The sequence below is a fragment of the Leuciscus leuciscus genome (assembly GCF_965113295.1).
Source record: "Leuciscus leuciscus genome assembly, chromosome: 6".
NCBI lineage: Eukaryota > Metazoa > Chordata > Actinopteri > Cypriniformes > Leuciscidae > Leuciscus > Leuciscus leuciscus.
This window is the reverse complement of record NC_138730.1, coordinates 33960530-33979176: the sequence shown is the minus strand read 5'-3', so window position 1 is coordinate 33979176 and position 18647 is coordinate 33960530. Positions and strand designations below refer to the sequence as shown.

The 18647-nt window shown below is 39.1% G+C and overlaps 2 protein-coding genes across 7 annotated transcripts in view; one reads left to right on the top strand and one right to left on the bottom strand.

The window, feature by feature from the left end:
- The window catches only part of tep1 (telomerase-associated protein 1), a 52847-nt gene that overhangs the window by 13997 nt on the left and 20203 nt on the right, over positions 1-18647 (bottom strand). For 3 of the 6 annotated variants that reach the window (XM_082173882.1, XM_082173883.1, XM_082173884.1), the window contains exons 29-56: positions 18305-18464; positions 18090-18223; positions 16528-16616; positions 16328-16442; positions 16187-16231; positions 15826-16033; positions 15463-15583; positions 15235-15359; positions 15040-15139; positions 14794-14949; positions 14500-14712; positions 14336-14392; positions 13616-13757; positions 13175-13405; positions 12673-12830; positions 12469-12576; positions 12269-12373; positions 11254-11383; positions 11063-11148; positions 10396-10531; positions 10057-10187; positions 9822-9943; positions 8929-9066; positions 8685-8784; positions 8221-8599; positions 7601-7683; positions 7399-7503; positions 6844-7280 (exon numbers count right to left, since the gene is read on the bottom strand). In XM_082173882.1, the coding sequence (XP_082030008.1) occupies positions 7161-7280; positions 7399-7503; positions 7601-7683; positions 8221-8599; positions 8685-8784; positions 8929-9066; positions 9822-9943; positions 10057-10187; positions 10396-10531; positions 11063-11148; positions 11254-11383; positions 12269-12373; positions 12469-12576; positions 12673-12830; positions 13175-13405; positions 13616-13757; positions 14336-14392; positions 14500-14712; positions 14794-14949; positions 15040-15139; positions 15235-15359; positions 15463-15583; positions 15826-16033; positions 16187-16231; positions 16328-16442; positions 16528-16616; positions 18090-18223; positions 18305-18464 (3797 nt within the window). In that variant the 3' untranslated portion in view covers positions 6844-7160. Of the gene's footprint in view, positions 1-6843; positions 7281-7398; positions 7504-7600; positions 7684-8220; positions 8600-8684; positions 8785-8928; positions 9067-9821; positions 9944-10056; positions 10188-10395; positions 10532-11062; positions 11149-11253; positions 11384-12268; positions 12374-12468; positions 12577-12672; positions 12831-13174; positions 13406-13615; positions 13758-14335; positions 14393-14499; positions 14713-14793; positions 14950-15039; positions 15140-15234; positions 15360-15462; positions 15584-15825; positions 16034-16186; positions 16232-16327; positions 16443-16527; positions 16617-18089; positions 18224-18304; positions 18465-18647 lie in introns of those variants that run through there. The other 3 variants (XM_082173886.1, XM_082173887.1, XM_082173885.1) reach the window with 3 other exon arrangements.
- LOC309501719 (cerebellin-2) lies at positions 3598-6982 on the top strand. Its single transcript, XM_082173907.1, has 3 exons — positions 3598-3901; positions 6362-6496; positions 6587-6982. Exons 1-3 carry the CDS (start codon positions 3733-3735, stop codon positions 6871-6873), a joined length of 591 nt encoding a protein of 196 aa, XP_082030033.1. The 5' UTR covers positions 3598-3732; the 3' UTR covers positions 6874-6982.

Here is an 18647-nt window from a genome sequence, read left to right as displayed (position 1 = left end):
GCAGGGCAGCCATGGGAGATTCCGCTCAGGAAGGACCTTCTGTCTCAGGCGAGCGGAACGATCTGGCATCCCAGCCCCGCGCTGTGGAGCCTCCATGTGTGGCCGCTACAGGGTCGCTGAGCGGGCGGGACGCGCTGCACTCGCGGGTTTTGAATACCATCGCGGAGGCGCGAGCTCCGTCCACCAGGCGCCTGTATGCTCTGAAGTGGGGTGTTTTCTCTAAATGGTGTCAGGATGTCGGCATAGACCCAGCGGACTGTTCTGTGTCGGATATTCTACGCTTCCTTCAGTATAGGATGGATGAAGGGAGCCTGCCATCCACTCTGAAGGTTTATGTGGCCGCTATTGCCGCGTTTCACCCCCCTGTTGACGGACAGTCTATCGGTAGACATGCGTCGGTGACACGGTTCCTCAAGGGAGCTAGGAGATTGTGCCCTGCACGGCCGCCTTCTGTGCCGCCGTGGGATTTAGCTTTGGTCTTGGAGGCTTTGTCACGACCGCCTTTCGAGCCCCTGGCCTCGATTGCCATTAAGGATCTATCGATTAAAACGGCTCTGCTTCTCGCTCTCGCCTCGGCGAAGCGGGTTGGGGATTTACAGGCTTTCTCTGTAGGTGAAGATTGTATTCGCTTTGGACCGGGAAACTGTAATGTTACTCTCAGACCGAGGCCGGGTTACGTTCCTAAGTCGCTCAATACCCCGTTCAGAGCGCAGATTGTTTCTCTGCCTGCCCTGGCCGCTGAGCCATCAACCTCTCAGGGTTCGGATGCTCAGAGTGCTATTTGCCCAGTCAGAGCGCTCCGAGAATACATTTCTCGCTCGGCAGCGTTTCGACAATCGGACCAGCTGTTTGTGTGCTTTGGTGGATGCAACAAGGGACGGGGGGTCTCAAAACAGAGGCTTGCTCACTGGATCGTGGACGCTATTGTTTTGGCTTATGATTGCCTGGGACAGGAATGTCCCCTGAACATCAAGGCCCATTCGACTAGGGCGATTGCCTCCTCGTGGGCTTGGACTAAGGGTATGTCTATTCAGGATTTATGTCTTGCGGCTGGCTGGTCTTCTCAGAACACGTTCGCCAGATTTTACAAGTTGGATTTACCCTCTGTAGCGTCTCGAGTGCTTTCGGTGAGTTGATCGCTTACACAGCATTAAGAGAGCTGCTCTGCGCTTTGCTCATGAGTTGTTCTGTGTGCTATTTGTGTGTTGTACTATTGTCACCGCTATGCGTTGGCTTTCTCTGTTGTTGTTGCCCTGTTGGTCTACAGTGCAACCTTCCCCCAGATATACTGCTCGGGATATGCAAATTCCATATAGTGTTGGTAAGCTTGTGATTGGTCCCTTTGGACCTATCAGAGGTTAGAGGTTCGCTATTTGTCAATCTCGGCCTATCAGGCGCTTGCACTCTGGGGGCGAGGTTTGTATTGGGTCTGTTCAATAGTTGCTGCCACGGCGGGATTCTATACAGTTCCCATATACGACATCCGTAATGTCGAGTTCCGTAGCCTTGATAGGGAACGTCTCCGGTTACTTTCGTAACCTCGGTTCCCTGAAAGGCAAGGAACGAGACATTACGCTCGCCGCCGTGTTCGCTATTATTTAGCGTTGTTCGATTCTGAAGGGAATTGGCGCTGCACTTGCATTATAACTGCAACGGTGTTTCAGTATTTGCATATTTGCGTCAATTGGCCAGCTCTGCTGGCGTTAGCCTATAAGATTTCAGCGGAAGTGAAGGATGAGAGGAGTTCCCATATACGACATCCGTAATGTCTCGTTCCTTGCCTTTCAGGGAACCGAGGTTACGAAAGTAACCGGAGACGTTTTGTTTGACAATACTTTGAACGTCAACAAGAAGTGACGTCACCCATCATCGCTTAGAGCACCTTTAATACAGTTTCTCTTCAGTTAAAAACATAAATGCATACTGTCCACTCAAGTGGACATCTGAAAATCTAAAATATATGTAAAAAAAAAAGTTCAAATCTTGTTTTTCATGCAATAAAAACAATTATAAAAAAAAAATCTGACTGTGGTTAGTATATTTAATGCATGAAAGGGTAAAACATGGTCAAACAAAACAATGTGGTTACTTACTACCACCTTTACAAGCTTTTAAGTTGCCATTTTGTATTGATATGGGGAAATATAATCCAGCATTATCACAGTGTGTTTGTCACTCTGGAAATTCCATGGCATACTAGTTGGGGGCCTTAAGCACATTTTCTCTACCTTGGTAATCCAGAGTTCTCGCGAGAGCACAAGCTCAGCGAGTTAATTATTCTTTTAGATTTAGGTCTGGATTTCCAGGCTACATTTTCGCGCAAATTCATCTAAAAGCGCCAAATTTGGCAAAGATGTAACTCAGGTCATACTGAAATGATTTAGCTAGAGCGCCGTGCAACCCTTGCAAAATAAAATAATAAAATAAAGCAGGATATTTTTTCTATTTTGCAATTGTAGTCATATTAAGAACAAAACACTTGTAGTAAAAAGTACACCTGGTTACTTACACGAGGAAGGAAGTTGGTAGGAAAGGAAGTAGTTGGCTAAACACTGTTGTTGGTCATCTTCATCTTTCACCATTGTTGTCCATCTTGCTCACAAGCATGGAGTAGCACTAAACAGCTGCTCCACCACAGTCCATACAGTCAACTAGTATTCTCAATATTTGCTCTATATTGCCTAAATCTAAGCTGGAATTCTGACTCTCCCTCATATATGCCTTCCCTACATTCTCAATTAAAAAATTGGTGGGAATATTTGGAAAGTATGAATTATCAGGTAGTTGCTTTCCTGTAAATGCAAATGTGGGGTCTAAACATAGGCAATCACAAATGTAAGCATTCCTGTGTGTTTGTCATGGTAAAAAAATTAAATAGACATTAAGTTTTCATCTGTAACTTATTTGGTTAAAAAGTTGTAGTCAAAATCCTTTTTTGGACAGTAGCCAGATTGGATTTGGGGACTTTGAGGGTCCACATATACCCAATCATAAATATTTTTTTTTTGTGTGTGCTTCCCATAGCCAGAAAAGGTGAAATATATATCAACTTTATATTTGTATCTCACCTGGTTCAAAATATGCAGCCGAATACCTTTTCAGGTGGCGGCCATATTGGATTTGGCAGTCATCTTGGTCTCAGGGATCACTGGCTCGGGCGCCCAGGCTAAATCATTTCAGTATGCGTCAGCTGCATCCGTGCCAAATTTGGTGCTTGTAGATAAATTGGCGCAAACAATGGGGTGTAAGGCCCCATACTACAGTCAAAACTGCTTTTTTGGACAGCAGCCATATTGGAATTGGAGGATTAAGGGGTCCAGATATACTGGGTCATAAATATAAACATTCCTATGTGTTTCCCATGATCAATTAAGCTGAAAAAGACATCAACTTTGTATTTGTAGCTCATGTGGTTCAAAAGTTATAGTAGGAACCCTTTTCGGGCAGCGGCCATATTGGATTTGGCCGCCATCTTGGCCCCGAGGGTCGCTGGCTCTGGCGCCCTTGCTAAATCATTTCAGTATGACCTGAGCTACATCAGTGCCAAATTTGGTGCTTTTAGATTTATTTGCACGAAATGACCACTTTATGTGCCCCCAACTATACACCAATTATTGCTTCAAAATGCAGTCCAAAGTCCCTTGGTCTGTTTAAACAATTACGCAAGTTGTGGTCTTTAAGAGGAGTGAATGTTCTCAGTTAGAACATCACTAGTAACAGACAGAATAAATCATGTTGATGTTTATAACAGTTTTAATGCTTAATGTGTGGGCTATACCAGCAGATGATTTATTTTTAACAAAAATAAATATCACTGAAGAACTGGGAAAGATGAAGATCATGGAAACAAGGCTGGAATCTATGGAGAAGGAAATGGAGCGACTAAGAACAGAAAACACAGGTAATGTGACACTGCTTACAAATGTGAAGAACATTGACAAATATAAAACTAGTTTCCATCAAAAAGCGTCAAAAGTTTGGAAATATTAAGATTTTTTAATGTTTTTGAAAAAAGTCTCTTAAAGGGTTAGTTCACCCAAAAATGAAAATTCTGTCAGTAATTACTCACCCTCATGTTGTTCCAACCGCGTAAGACCTTCGTTCATCTTCGGAACACAAATTAAGATATTTTTGATGAAATCTGAGAGCTGATAACTTCTCCGTAGGCTGCTAGGTGACCGAAACTTGCTGGCCCAGAAAAGTTATTAAAGAGATCGTTAATATAGTCCAAGTGACTACAGTGGCTCAATCTTAAGTATATAAAGCGACGAGAATAGTTTTTGTGCGCAAAAACAAACAAAAACAACGACTTTATTCCACAATTCATTTCCTTCTCTCTGGGCCAGTTGGTTCACGTAGTGTTTTAGCTCAGCGCGTCTGTGTTATACGTCACCACGTAGGCTCACTATTGGCCGACGCTGGTCATGTGTGTGATGCGTGATGACGTATAACAGACGCGCAGCGCAAAAACACTACGTGAAAAAACTAGAGGCCCAGAGAGAAGGAAATGAATTGTGGAATAAAGTTGTTGTTGTTTGTTTTTGCGCACAAAAAGTATTCTCGTCGCTTGATAAACTTAAGATTGAGCCACTGTAGTCACTTGGACTATATTAACGATCTCTTTAATAACTTTTCTGGGCCAGCAAGTTTCGGTCACCTAGCAGCCTATGGAGAAGTTATCAGCTCTCAGATTTCATCAAAAATATCTTAATTTGTGTCCTGTTGTATAATATCAAGAAAATGCAATTACCTGCCTCCTTATTTATTATAGATGCCTTTTTGTTACACATATTTAGCCAATGTATTGGATATAATGCGTTGCATTCAATGTTGTTATTTAATTTGTTTGTAAAAGATGGCTTATATTGTTTTGGCATAGATGTACAGTAAATGGTTATATGTGTGTATATGTGACTGTGCTAACCCATGTTGAGAGGAGCAGAAAAGTGCGATTATGTGTGTGCGCTAGAGGACTCCTACAACTTTAAATGAACTCAGCCATTGTAGTTGAGTTTACTGGAGTTCAAGGACATGAAGAGGTGGACCGCTTGCACCTGCCTGGAGAAGGATCTGGGAAACTTTGGAGGAGTGTCAACCTAACGCTTGTTGTAAACAAGGAGTATAAAAGACTGATGAACTGACTGCCTCTTGGGATACTGATACGCCAGAGCCCCCGACGCCTAGAAGCCCAGAGCTGGGGACAAGAAACCCCAAGCAGAAGAGAAGAAGCCCAGAGCTAACTACACCTTTGTTTCAAAACATGACTATTGTATTTTATACTTAAACGATTAAGTTGTATTCGCCTTTTATATTTTTGTTTATTATAAAAAGAAAAGTAACCAATTAAAAGAAATTTAACTGATTACAAAATCTGCCTACTGAGACTTAGATTTATGATGCTGGAAGACTTTTAATGAGAACATACCACAGAGGAGTCTTCTGACCAAATTGTAAGTACATTTTGAATGCTTACGGTTTAGGTCAGATTTGACTTTCTTTACCTTACCTGAGAATAATAAATAAATAGGTAAAAGGTGTTAAGAGTAAAGTACACACCCTAAAACAGTCCCGAAGACGAACGAAGGTCTTACGGGGTTGGAACAACATGAGGGTGAGTAATTACTGACAGAATTTTCATTTTTGGGTGAACTAACCCTTTAAGCTCGCCACGGCTGTATTTATTTGATGTAAAATACAGTAAAAACAGTAATATTGTGAAATATTATTACATTTTAAATTGTTTTCGCTTTAAATAGAATTTAAAATGTAATATATTTCTGTGATATCAAAGCTGAATTTTCAGCATCATTACATTACTTCAGCATCATTACTTACTAGTGTCACATGATCCTTCAGAAATCATTCTAATATGCTGATTTTGTGCTCGATTATCAACTAGTATTGGTGCTCAAATATTAATAATGGTTCTTATTTTTATTAATGATAAAAAACATTTTTGCATGCTAAATATTTTTGTGGAAACCGTGATACATTTTTGTCTGGATTCTTTGATGAATAGAAAGGTAAAAAGAACAGCAACGAGCATAGAAATCTTTTGTAACAATATAAATGTCTCTTTTGATCAATTGAATGCGTCCTTGCTGAATAAAAGTATTATTATTATTATTATTTCATACATTACTTATCCCAAACCTTATCATGGTTTGCCATCACAGAACAACAGAAAACTTACTATTTTAAATTGTAAAAATATTTGACAATATTATTGTTTTTACTGTATTTTTGATCAAATAAATACAGCCTTGGTGAGCAGAAAAAACATTTAAAAAATCTAAACCTTGAACTGTAGTGTAAATATAATGAAATAATTTGTAATCTAATGTACAAATCTATGTTTTAGCTCATAAAGTGGCTTTCTCAGCCTCTCTGTTGACCTCTTTTGGACCACAAAGCGTTGGACCCTTTAATGATTTACACACCCTGATTTACAAACACATCTTCCTCAACACTGGAAACGCCTATGATGCAAATACAGGTGAATAAACTCATATAGTGTTAATATCTTCCTGTAATCTTTTATAATGCTCTCATTTGAATGTATCTAATGAACCTTTGTTCGATACAGGAATCTTCACAGCACCTGTGAGGGGAGTGTACGCATTCAGGGTTTTCTCAAAGGCGATCGGAAATTTACTGAAAGCCGTTACCGCAGGCCTGTTTAAAAATGACCAGCATATCATTTCTACACATGGACACCAAGCAGATGGTTTTATCAGTACTTCAAATGGAGTCTCTCTGCTGCTAGAAGAAGGGGATAAAGTAAAAGTAAATCTCTATCCGGGCCAATGGATTTTTGACAATGGGGAACACCATCACAGCACATTCAGTGGACATCTGCTTTTTCCCATGTGATCTTGCAGATAGTTTATTCACCCAAAAAGCTTTTCATACAGAAAGGATGTACAATCCTTAAAAAAATAAAAATAAAAAATACATTTACTGAATATAACTAAATATTAAATCAAGTGGTTGTCATTTTCATATAATAAAAACAAAGCAAATATTCTTCATATCATGGCTTAGTTTAAGGCAATAGTATCATTAGTGCAAAATGCTCCATGCATGTGAAGTAAATGAAAATGAGCAGAATGCAACATTACAACTGATTAAAGATTACAAACGTACAGACTATGAGGATATCAACCTTTCCAGGACAGGAAGTACAGCTGACCCTGCGTATCTCCGCAAACAAATTCCTTGGGGTCATGGGGGTTCACCTCCAGCACCTTGACAGGGCCTCCACACACAAACATGCCAACCTGTGAAAGGCAGAAAATGAGTGGGAAACAGAAATGAAATGGAATATACACTGGTGGAAGTGATTGCAAATCCACTCCTTCAATATAAGAAAAAAAATAAAATAATAATAATAAAGACCTGTTTCTTAGTGTGTTTGTCCCATAGTTTGACGGATCGGTCATAAGATGCTGAGATGATGAGGCTCTCTGTAACCCGCAGTACACTCACTTTGTCTGTGTGTGCCTATAGAGACCAGTCAACAGCCACCCAATTTATCAGCAACCCATGCCTTCATGACTTATGATCATTATATCTATCAGGAAAGCTAAAGGATACTTGCCGGTTTTCTTTCAGTCCAGGAGGAAATATTAGGAGGCTGGTTGAACCATATGTTCCCTTTATAATCACCACACACAATAAAGTCTGTAAAAAAAAAAAAACACGATTTGAAAACAACCAAATCAATTATCAAATCATTTATCAGTCATGAACAGTTCACATAATGACCACTAAAAAGGTCAATGGGTCATGGGCATGTAAGTTTTTTTTGTTGTTAAAATACATTCTCTTAACCCAGTTTATTGTTCATTAAGTACTATTTGTATGGCATTCATGGGTTTATCTTCCCCAAAATTGTAAACATTGAGCCTCCCAGGCACTATCAAAAAGATGAGCACGGTCCGCTCAGATCTGTCAGTCTCTGTCTAGCTCAACCTATAGCGAGAGTTTGGGGCGTGGCTACTGTAGCAGTCAGAGACAGAGCACAATGGACACTTCAATACTACAACATCATGCGTCCGTTTGCAACGACTGAACTGTTGTGAATATGGTTAATAGTAATTTATTCTCACAAATAAAAAAGAGAAATGGACTTGAACAGATAGCTCTCTTCACATTTTACTGACTTTCTGACAAATTGATTCATTTGTGCTACACATTAAAGTGTAAGAACAAGTGTACCATTTTGCATTGCTGCAGCTGTGATCCAGGAGCTAATCTGCCCAGCCTTCCGGTTTGCAATTCGCAGCTGTTCAATCTGTTCCTTGCTGGGTTTCTCCTGCTGCTGCTGTCCCTCCTCCTCCTGCTGCTGTCCCTCCTCCTCCTGCTGCTGTCCCTCCTCCTCCTGCTGCTGCTGCTGCTCCTCCTCCTGCTGCTGCTCCTCCTCCTCCTTCTGCTGCTGCTTCTCCTCCTGCTGCTGCTGCTTCTCGCGCTGCTGCTGCTCCTCCTGCTGCTCCAAATGCTCCCACATATTCTCCTCCTGCTCCAATTCCATAGGCGTCTTACCCACCGCATCGTAACAAAAGTTTAAGTCGTAAAGTCGATTTGGATTTACAGACAACTGAAAGACAGACCGTTTCAGATCATTTAGTTTTCAGACAGTTTGTACAATGTCAGTGTCACATGATAATGATAGATGAACTTACAAGCAATCCAATGTACAGTACACTCTTTTTCTGTCCCAACAGCCAAAAGCTCTTGTTATCATTTGGCATCACGCCAATAGGACGTACATCGTTTGTCCAGCTACAACAAAACACACACTTTTTATTATCCAATGAAGTAATGTTATCATTCACTGTGGATGTGCCACATTGCACCGAAAAAAGGCTTAACAGAAGAGTGTAGGACATCTTTTCTATGTGTAAAAATGATGTGGTGTTTATTTACGAAAAAGTTTGTTTGGTCGACGAGCTAGTAGAGATCACATCGACGACTGGTCCATTCACACATACTCCAAACAGACTGCCACTGTAGAGCAAATAGCTCACAGGAACCTCCACTTTGTATGAAGACATCTTATTGAGTCTGGAAGAAAATAAAATGTTGGCCATGTAATTCCTTATAACAAGATGACTCCTGCACTAAGCATCGTTAAATAGGCAATGAGAAAGGTCATGTGACCGAAATGTTTGCCACTTTTTTCATTAATCTTGCAATTGTGTTTTTTTGGGGGTTTTTTTTTTGTTAGAGTGTGCAGGCTTTTTTTGCAGTGCTTTCCTATTTACAAAATAAAATCCACACATAAAATTGTGTGAAATTGACAAACATTAAAATAGCTACAGACAACCACTCAGGGGTGAAGCAATCATTATATCATCCTTTATAAGAGCTTGGTTTTCTTTAGACACAGTGTGTTTTATGTTTATTGAACATAAAATGACACTGGCTGATATAATATAAAATCTGTACTATTTTTATTTTTAAATAAATTAAAAACAAAACACTAAAATCAAGCATTTGAAAGTTTTGTACATACACAATATTACTATGAAATAACAAATATTATTATGCCTGTAATCACACTGCTGAATTCAAGAGCAAAATGTGTTTTCAAGATGTATTTCTAGTAAACAATGCAAAAAAATCTTCAGTGGTCTTATGTTGACAAATCTTTTGTCAAATTGTTTACCCTCTTCTCACCACCCCCTTGTAAAAACTGGCTTTGCTTGAATCATGTGATTGACATGTTCTTGGTTCAAAATGGCACATTTCTCTGAAAGGCAACAAGTTTGCAAAACTGAAATTGAAATATGAAAGTGAAGAGGGATAAAAGTTGATACCTCACAATGCACTTCTTGGTGTCTCTCTCCAGTTTCCAGACACATACAGAGCAGTCACTGCAACCCACAGCTAGCTGATCCTCTGGCATACCGGTGACTGCACATAAGCCGCCATCACTGACCTTAGTGCAACACACACAGAGCCGTTCATTCAGAAATTTCCAACCAAAAGAAGGTAAAGTTATTTTTACTAACTGATCAACAATAATAAATTCAGTTCCCAACCCATGATTACCTTCTTCCAGTAAACCACTGAATTCTGATGCCATATCTCCAATCTGCCTGTGTCATAACCACAGACCATGAGGTCATCAGTATCAAGGAAGCACACAGCTCTGACACTCCCTTTCTGGCAAGGAGGAGCTTCTGTGGATGATTGTATATAAAAAAAGTTATGTTATTAATGCCAATCAAATGATATATTTGGATGTACAGCTGTAGTTTAATAAGAAATTGCAATGTTGTTACCGCTTTTCACATCAGTTTAGATTCTGCTTTTGTTCACTAACAAAATGTTCTGAGGATTTATGTGACAGTTTAGTTGAGTTAATTGGGAAAGACCATTTTGCCGTACCCATTGCCGTGGTGACACTCCATGACCTGAGGGAACGATCCACAGAGACAGTGAGAAACTCCGGCAGTCCTGCCTCTTTGCACACTAAAGCTTGGATTTCTGCACTGTGACCATGCAGAGTACTATGATGATGTACCTATGAAAATTTAATTTTTATGAATAAATTAGCAATGCACTGATATCAAAATCTGACCGATGCAGATAAGATGAGAGTTATTTTCATTTTATGGCATAATAAAATAAATAACAAATGGCCAATATAAAAATGTTATACCATTTTATCAAAACAAAGTAAAAAATAAAACACTAAACTAAAACCAGTTGTTTTAAATACTAGAAGTTAATTTAGGCACCACACCTTTATAAATTATGAAAATTACTATTTATTTTGAGATTTGCAAAAGATTACATTTAACATTGTTATTAAATTATTAAATTTGAGCACTTTTAATAGCTGCAAAGATCTAAATTTACGTAAATATAGGGGAAATTATTTTATAATCAAATATACAGTATCAACTGATCAACAATACGGTAGCGATATATTATGCATTCCTAGAATTAATCTCTGGGAATTATGTAAAATATCTGATTTGCAATTCATTTTATTTAAATAAAATATAAATAAATGATTAATGAAAAAAATACAGAAGTGAGAGTTGGTTACCTGCAGTGGATGCCAGAGTTTAACAGTTCCATCTTCTGATGCTGAAGCTACCAATAAGTCCTCTGGTTTTAAATTCTCTCCCAGATCTGTGTGCAACAAATGGTTTTGCTAAGAAGGTTTGTTTAAGCAAGATACACTATTTAGATATCAAGCTTCCGTTTGTGTATACATTTGTGTATTAGTCACAGTACCTGGCTGAGAGACAACAGTGCAGTGATTGAGACGGGACTTGTGGGCCTGGATCCTGGTTACTTGTATACCTGATTCCCACTTCCAAACCATCAGCAGTCCATCCATAGAGCCTGCCATTACATGATCCTCCTAAAGTCATTAAAAATTACATAAATGTCAACAGGTTCCACTTATTGTGTATTTTTGTGACCTGGCTTTAAAGGGTTAGTTCACCCAAAAATGAAAATTCTGTCAGTAATTACTCACCCTCATGTTGTTCCAACCCCGTAAGACCTTCGTTCATCTTCGGAACACAAATTAAGATATTTTTGATGAAATCTGATAGCTGTCACACTCCTCATAGGCTTCTAAAGACGTTATAACTTGCTGGCCCAGAAAATGCATTAAAGACATCGTTAATATAGTCCAAGTGACTACAGTGGCTCAACCTTAAGTTTATAAAGCGACGAGAATACTTTTTGTGCGCAAAACCCCCCCAAAATAACGACTTTATTTCACTATTCATTTCCTTCTCTCTGGGCCTCGAGTTTTTTCTCGTAGGATAACTGCGCAGCGCTTCTGTGTTGTACGTCACCACGCATCACACACATGACCAGCGTCGGCCAATAGTGAGCCTACGTGTGACGTGTAACACAGACGCGCTGCGCAAAAACACTACGTGAAAAAACTCGAGGCCCAGAGAGAAGGAAATGAATAGTGTAATAAAGTCGTTATTTTTGTTTGTTTTTGCGCACAAAAAGTATTCTCGTCGCTTTATAAACTTAAGATTGAGCCACTGTAGTCACTTGGACTATATTAACGATCTCTTTAATGCATTTTCTGGGCCAGCAAGTTATAACGTCTTTAGAAGCCTATGAGGAGTGTGACAGCTATCAGATTTCATCAAAAATATCTTAATTTGTGTTCCGAAGATGAACGAAGGTCTTACGGGGTTGTAACAACATGAGGGTGAGTAATTACTGACAGAATTTTCATTTTTGGGTGAACTAACCCTTTAAGGTGCAACTGCCTTACCCAACAGCACAATGTGCTCAAAGATGAACTAGACAGGATCTCTCTCAGCAAACTTCCTGTCTGGATATCCCACATCCGCAGCTTACAGTCACTGGAGCAGCTAAGCTGAGGTGTAAGAGAAGTTTTGCATTTGGTTACAGACACACAGAGTCAGATGTTACTGAAATTAACTAACTGCCCTTTTCAAATGGCTTTCTTACCACTGCAGTTGATGTCCAGGCACATCCCGTAATCCAGTCTCCATGGCAATGGGAAAAAGACCGGGAAAGAACTGGAGGGGAGGAGTTTACATTCCATATCATCAAAGCCTATTGGAAGAGATTATGATAAAAAAAAGTCTTGTGAGAGAGATGATAACATTTTCTTCCATTTTTCCGGTGATAGATGTGGAGTGGACCAAGTACCTGATCTTTCCCTCCTGACAGCAACTCTTTCTCATTAGGACTGAAAGCAAGGCATGTGACCCCTCCATTGTGACCTCTCAGAATACACATCACTTTAGGGTCGATCCAGGGCTTAGAAGTCAATTCACTCTTCAACCACAGAGCAATAGTGAAGTCATCTAAAACAAAATTAAATTTTTCAATAAAATAACATTTTAAAACATGAAATAAATAAATTGGAAAAAAAATTAAACATGAAATAAATAAAATTTACATTTCTAAAAACTTCTCAGTTGTCTAAAAATAGCCACCTATAATGTGCAGTATGAAATGGATATTCATTCTGAGATTAACTAAAGACTACATTTTAGTGTTATTAAAATATTAGTGCATTTAAAGAATAACTTTAAATGAGTGTAAGAAAAGATAATCTAAATGTAAAAATAGGTTGAAACGAGCATGCAAAAATTAAATATCCAGTATGGACCAAAATCAATTGACAAAATGTTTTGTGTTTACTGACCAGATGCAGATGCCACACAAGTGGAGATTTGAGCCAGAGCAAGAATAGCTCCCTTTTGCACGCCAAAAGATCCTACTGACACAAGGCTTTCCGAATTTTCTCCTTGCCTTTCCCAGACTCTGAGACGATGGTCCATGCTCCCAGACAGCAGCAGCTCTGTTCCTCCTCCCTCCATCCACATGAGGCAGAGCATGGACACCTGCAGCTCCTCACTGGCCCAGACCTTCTCTCCTACAGCACAAAGCATTTTGGGATGGGTTCTACTTCTGGTTACTCACAGTCCTCTCCATTATTATTAAGTGTGGATTGTTTTTTGCACCTTATTTCGTTCATGTTATGGCTTTTGAGAACAAGCGAGATTGAGAAGCAGTTTGAATATATGAGCTCCAAGTATTTCTGGATAAGTACGTTTGTAAATGCTGGATGCAAATGTTTATGTACCTGACTTCAAATTGAACATTTTGATACCATCTCCATGGTAACCCACAGAAGCGTACCCACTGGCCACAGCCACACACAGAGCATTAGCTTCATCTTCATTTCCACTTCTGGTGCGCTTTTGTTGCTGCTGCAATACTGTTACCTGCAAATTATGATTATTAATATCATCCTTATAGGCACTCAAAAAAACATTTTCATTTCCTGAAGGAAATATCCATGCTTCCAATGCGGCAAATGAATAGTGTTGATGTTTCAGGAAAGCTTAAGCTCTGGTTCAGCATATGTGAAACACATCAGAGCTGCTTCGCTGTGCATGAAAATCACAGCCTTTGCAGTGCAAAGAGTGCTATAGTTGGTTTATTAGATGTGAGATACATATTATATTATAAGTAGAAAATATAATCCAATAACATGACATGATTAAGTTGATTACATACAGTATTTGCCAAAAAAAAAAAAAAAAAAGTGTGATTTAATATTTGAATTATCTTCATAGGCCCCTAAATTAGAATATTAAATTCACACAAAATTAAAAAGTTAAATTAACAGGCCTAAACATCATTTAAACATTCAGGTATGCAAGGGCAGAAAAAGTCTGTTTGGAGTCTGTACATCAAGCAGTTCAGGCTGAATTCATTGCTGAATTTAATACCTATTATACTATTTATACTGCTTATACTACTTATAAGTAGCAATTCTAATTTAAGAACATGAAAGTACCTTTTTCTCTCCCAGTACAGCGACAGATCGCCCAAGACCACCGGACCACACATTAACCTGGACAACAAAAAAAATACCTCAATACGGAGTGTTTTAGGATGCCTGTTAAAGTGCAAAAAAAACCTAACAATTGAAAATTAAGAATGTAAGACCATAGTCCTCACCACACTGTCATGTCCAGCGCTCAGCAAAAGGTTTCCTCCCTGCAGGAAGTTCAGTGACTGCGTGGAGCCGCGGTGAGCATGATAACTGCCCACACAAGCAGCTGCTGCCACTGACCAGAGCCGCACTTCTCCTGACAGACAGCCTGAGCACAATATGGAGGAGCAGGGAGAGAAAGACAGACTCCGCACTGAACTCTGATGACCTAACAGAGTCTGAAAAAGAGAAAGCATTGGGAGGGAAATTAAGTTTTAGTATATCAGGCATAGCAACATATCTTTGGAGTCGTTCCTCACCGTAACGTTTTTCTGTTCAAGCCAGTTCCACAAACGAACAGCTCCATCCCAGCAGCCCACTGCCAAGAGCTGGCCCTCAAGGTCAAAGTTCACACAGTTCAGGGGGGAGGGATTCAGGAGAGAGGCCACCTCTGTACTCTTCTGCGCTGACCACACCTGAGTACAGCCAAATAAATGATGAATATTTCAGAATAGTAAAACACCACACTTATTTCAGATTTTAAATTATTTTTTCCTTGGTTTTACCTTCAAGTTTAGGTCTAATGAAACGGTAGCAAAGAGTTTTCTGTCTGGACTGACATCACATCCTGTGATCTTGTTGGAGTGGGCATTCATGTGGGCAGTTCTTAAAGTGACAGCGAAAAAAATAAACCGAAGATAACAAAGCTGTGCAAAATTGTACAATGTAAATTGTACATTTGAGCCAGAAAAACGAATTACCTGCAACCACTCGCAACATCCCACACCTCCACCTGCCCATCAAACGAGGTTGTTGCCAAAAGCTCCTCCCCAAGAAAAATACATCCAGAGATGCCATCACCACTGCTCAGCAATGACTTCACTTCCTGTTTGAAAAAATAATGTAAAAAAAGCCAATTGTGATTGAATTATCCTAAAAATGCCGAAAATCATAGTAGATGTATGTTTAAATACGTTTTGAACTAATACCTGTCCAGTCTCTGTATGCAGAAAGTGAAGTGTTCCCTCTACGGTTCCCAGTGCCACAAGTTTTCCATCAGGACTCACCACCACACAACTTGGCTCAGAGTGGAAGGTGGAAACCAGCTCACTGAGCAGAAGAAACAATTAACATACATAGAAAAATTCTAGATAAACAACCTTTGCACATAGTGGTGTCCAGGAAGTCACATTATTAATTGAAATCTAATTCTAAATCTAAATTCTAAACCTGAAAACAAAAAAAGGATTTTAGGATTTTCTTTATAAGTGTATAACTGTGGCTCAGCCAGAATTAATCTGAAATTCTGAATCTGAGAATAAAATGCTATTAATCAGACACAATATTAGTACCTGACTTCTTTTTGTGCAGCATCTGTGAAGTTTAGCCATTTTACAGCATGCACCCCTCCATTTCTTGTCATGCTTTCAGCCCACAAGTGTGCAGAGCTGTCACATGGTTCATTAAGAGCTGTTTGTATGAAGAGAGCGGGCCATTGAGAGAGGAGGAGGCTGTGGCGCTTCAGAAAACTGAGACAGTCTTTAAAATCCTTCAGGTTATCTGGAAAAACACACAAATTTGGTATAGGTTTACCGCGAAAACTATAATTTGTAGTTTCAGTACATATTAAGATCATGAATTCATTTTAAGATCTTTTTAAATGTCAGTGTTGTCGGGTTTTCATAAACATACAATAATATAAAAGTAAAATACCTGCTGATTTTTTGGATTGCAGATGATCGGTCCCATACTTTTGGGCTAAATGGATAAAATGAAAAACAATCAATATGAGAACCTGTGAACTAAACAGAAAAAAAAGAAAAATGCAGTACTGAAAAACATCAGGCACTTTACCGAACAAAATGTAGGTCTCCAGAAGTTGGTGAAGCAGTCCATACCGCACATTAGCATAGAGGAAGTAGTAACTCGATAGCAGAAAACGCAAGGGCTCACATTGATTACCACCCATCTGATCAGAGAGAGAGAATAGACATCTCTTATAAGTTTAGTAACTGAAGCTGAAAGGTTGAAGAAGAGAGTAGGGGGATACTGACCAGGTGGGCAGGGAGATGAGACAGAATATCAGCATCAGAGTGAAGAAATGTGTCCTTCCCCTGAGGATTTGACCGCACCCAAAGGTGAGCTGAAAAAAAAAGAAAGTTATTTAGAAATAAATATATAAAAACCCATACACTACTGTTCAAAAGTCTGTTTCTGAAAGAAGTCTCTTACGGTCAACCAAGGCTGCATTTATTTAATCAAAAATACAGAAAAGAATAATATTGTGAAATATTATTACAATTTAAAAGAAATGTATTCTATTTTAATATATTTTAAAATAGCTGCTACCAATCCGTTCTCATTGCTTAACCGTTTCATTCCATTCAGCGATTCAAAACGGTAAGCTTGTAATAATGTTTTTAATTCCGGTGGAACTGGTGGATTTCCGTGGGAAATTCGAGCATGTCTTTGCGTCATCACGTCACATCTGTACACATAAAGAAGGAGTCTCGGCTAGTAGGCTATATTGCGTGTGAGGATGTTGGAGGTGGAGATTTATAGCCTTTTCTACAGCACTTGATATAATTAAACTTATCAATTTGATGGCGGATCCAAAAAGGTTCAAACGACAATCACCAGTGACAACTGGAGATTCACCCGTTGTAAAATGCAAAAGACTTCATTCAGACTTCGGAGTGGCTACAGAAAAAAAGAGGGTGCCCATGCGAAAACAAGGATAAATATCGGAAGGGCAATTAATGTAGTCATGCAATGCTGATGTTGTTAACATGTTGAACAAAGTATAATTTGCACGGTTTGACGTGATATGATAAGCGATCGTTAGATTTAATCAGCACGATTTACTGCAATGCTTTTTTTCCCTTAGTTGGAAACTAGTGGATGTTACTTGTTCAGATGACATTTTCTGGTGAAAATTCTTATGTTGGTTATACTTCCAAAAAGTAGAATCTGTGATTCCGAACGACAGTATCCACACCAGCGCAGTGACTGACAGCCGCACATTCTCCTCAAAACATTGCATTCATCCGCGCTGTGCCGTGCCGAAGCACAACCCACGTAAAGTTGCTAATTCCGCGAATAACTGCAATTGCAGATTTCGAAAGGAGATGGCGACAAAGAGGAAAAACTACGGACTGCAGCTTTAACTATTTTCTCATTTGTATTCTGATGACACTGAACATATTCATACATTTTGTAAATTGTATACAAAGTTATGTGTCATAAACATGTCATCTCTATGTGTTTGCAAAAGAAAAAGAAAAAAGAAAAAAAGTAGCCTTTGAGCTAGAAGCATGTCCCAGCCGGGTTCACCACTTATTGGGGTCCCCTGGAAACATGGTCTGTGCTATTTGCAGTGCGTTTCTGTATTTGGTTGTGTTATGAACTTTTGCAGCACGTTTCTGTATTTGGTTGTGTTGTGAGTATTTGGAGCACACATGTGTTGTAAAACTAATGAAGAAGTTTTCTTAATTTTTGGGTGTTTTTTCTTTTTGCATGTGTTTTCTTCAGTTGCAGCGCGTTGAGCTCTCTCAGCCACCGTAGTAGTGTATAAAACACATAAAATGTATCACAATTTGCATGCATCATGTTTTACCTGCAATTATCAGATGACTTCTGGTTCTACTCTCCTCAGTAGACAGGTACAGATGTTCAAAGGCTGACCTCACCTCTGGATGGGTCAAAGTCAGGAGGTCATCTGACCCCTGACCGTGAGACTGTCCAATTATACTGGCGATACAACAAGAATAAATCATTCATTGTATAAAACAGAAGCTATTTCTTATGTCCACACATTTCACTGTGCTGTACCTGTGCAAAGATTGTGCCAGCTGAGAGAATATTGCCATGGGAACACGGCTCTGTGGATGCCTTGCTATATGGAGAATTTCTTGCCATGACACCAGCCCTCCTCTGGAGTTTAAATCATTGCACATGTTCAGTATAGTGTAAAGATCACTCTCGCGCATCCCTGTGGAAAAAACAGATTAGCGATGAGAAATACTTATTTTCAATACATCTACATAAAAATTATAATGTTATTTAAATCATTAAACTATTTAAATTAATTAAAAAAAGAAACAACATACAATAAAACTTCTAACAACTTTACAATAAAAACTATATAAGATCTTAATATGGGATACAGTTTAAA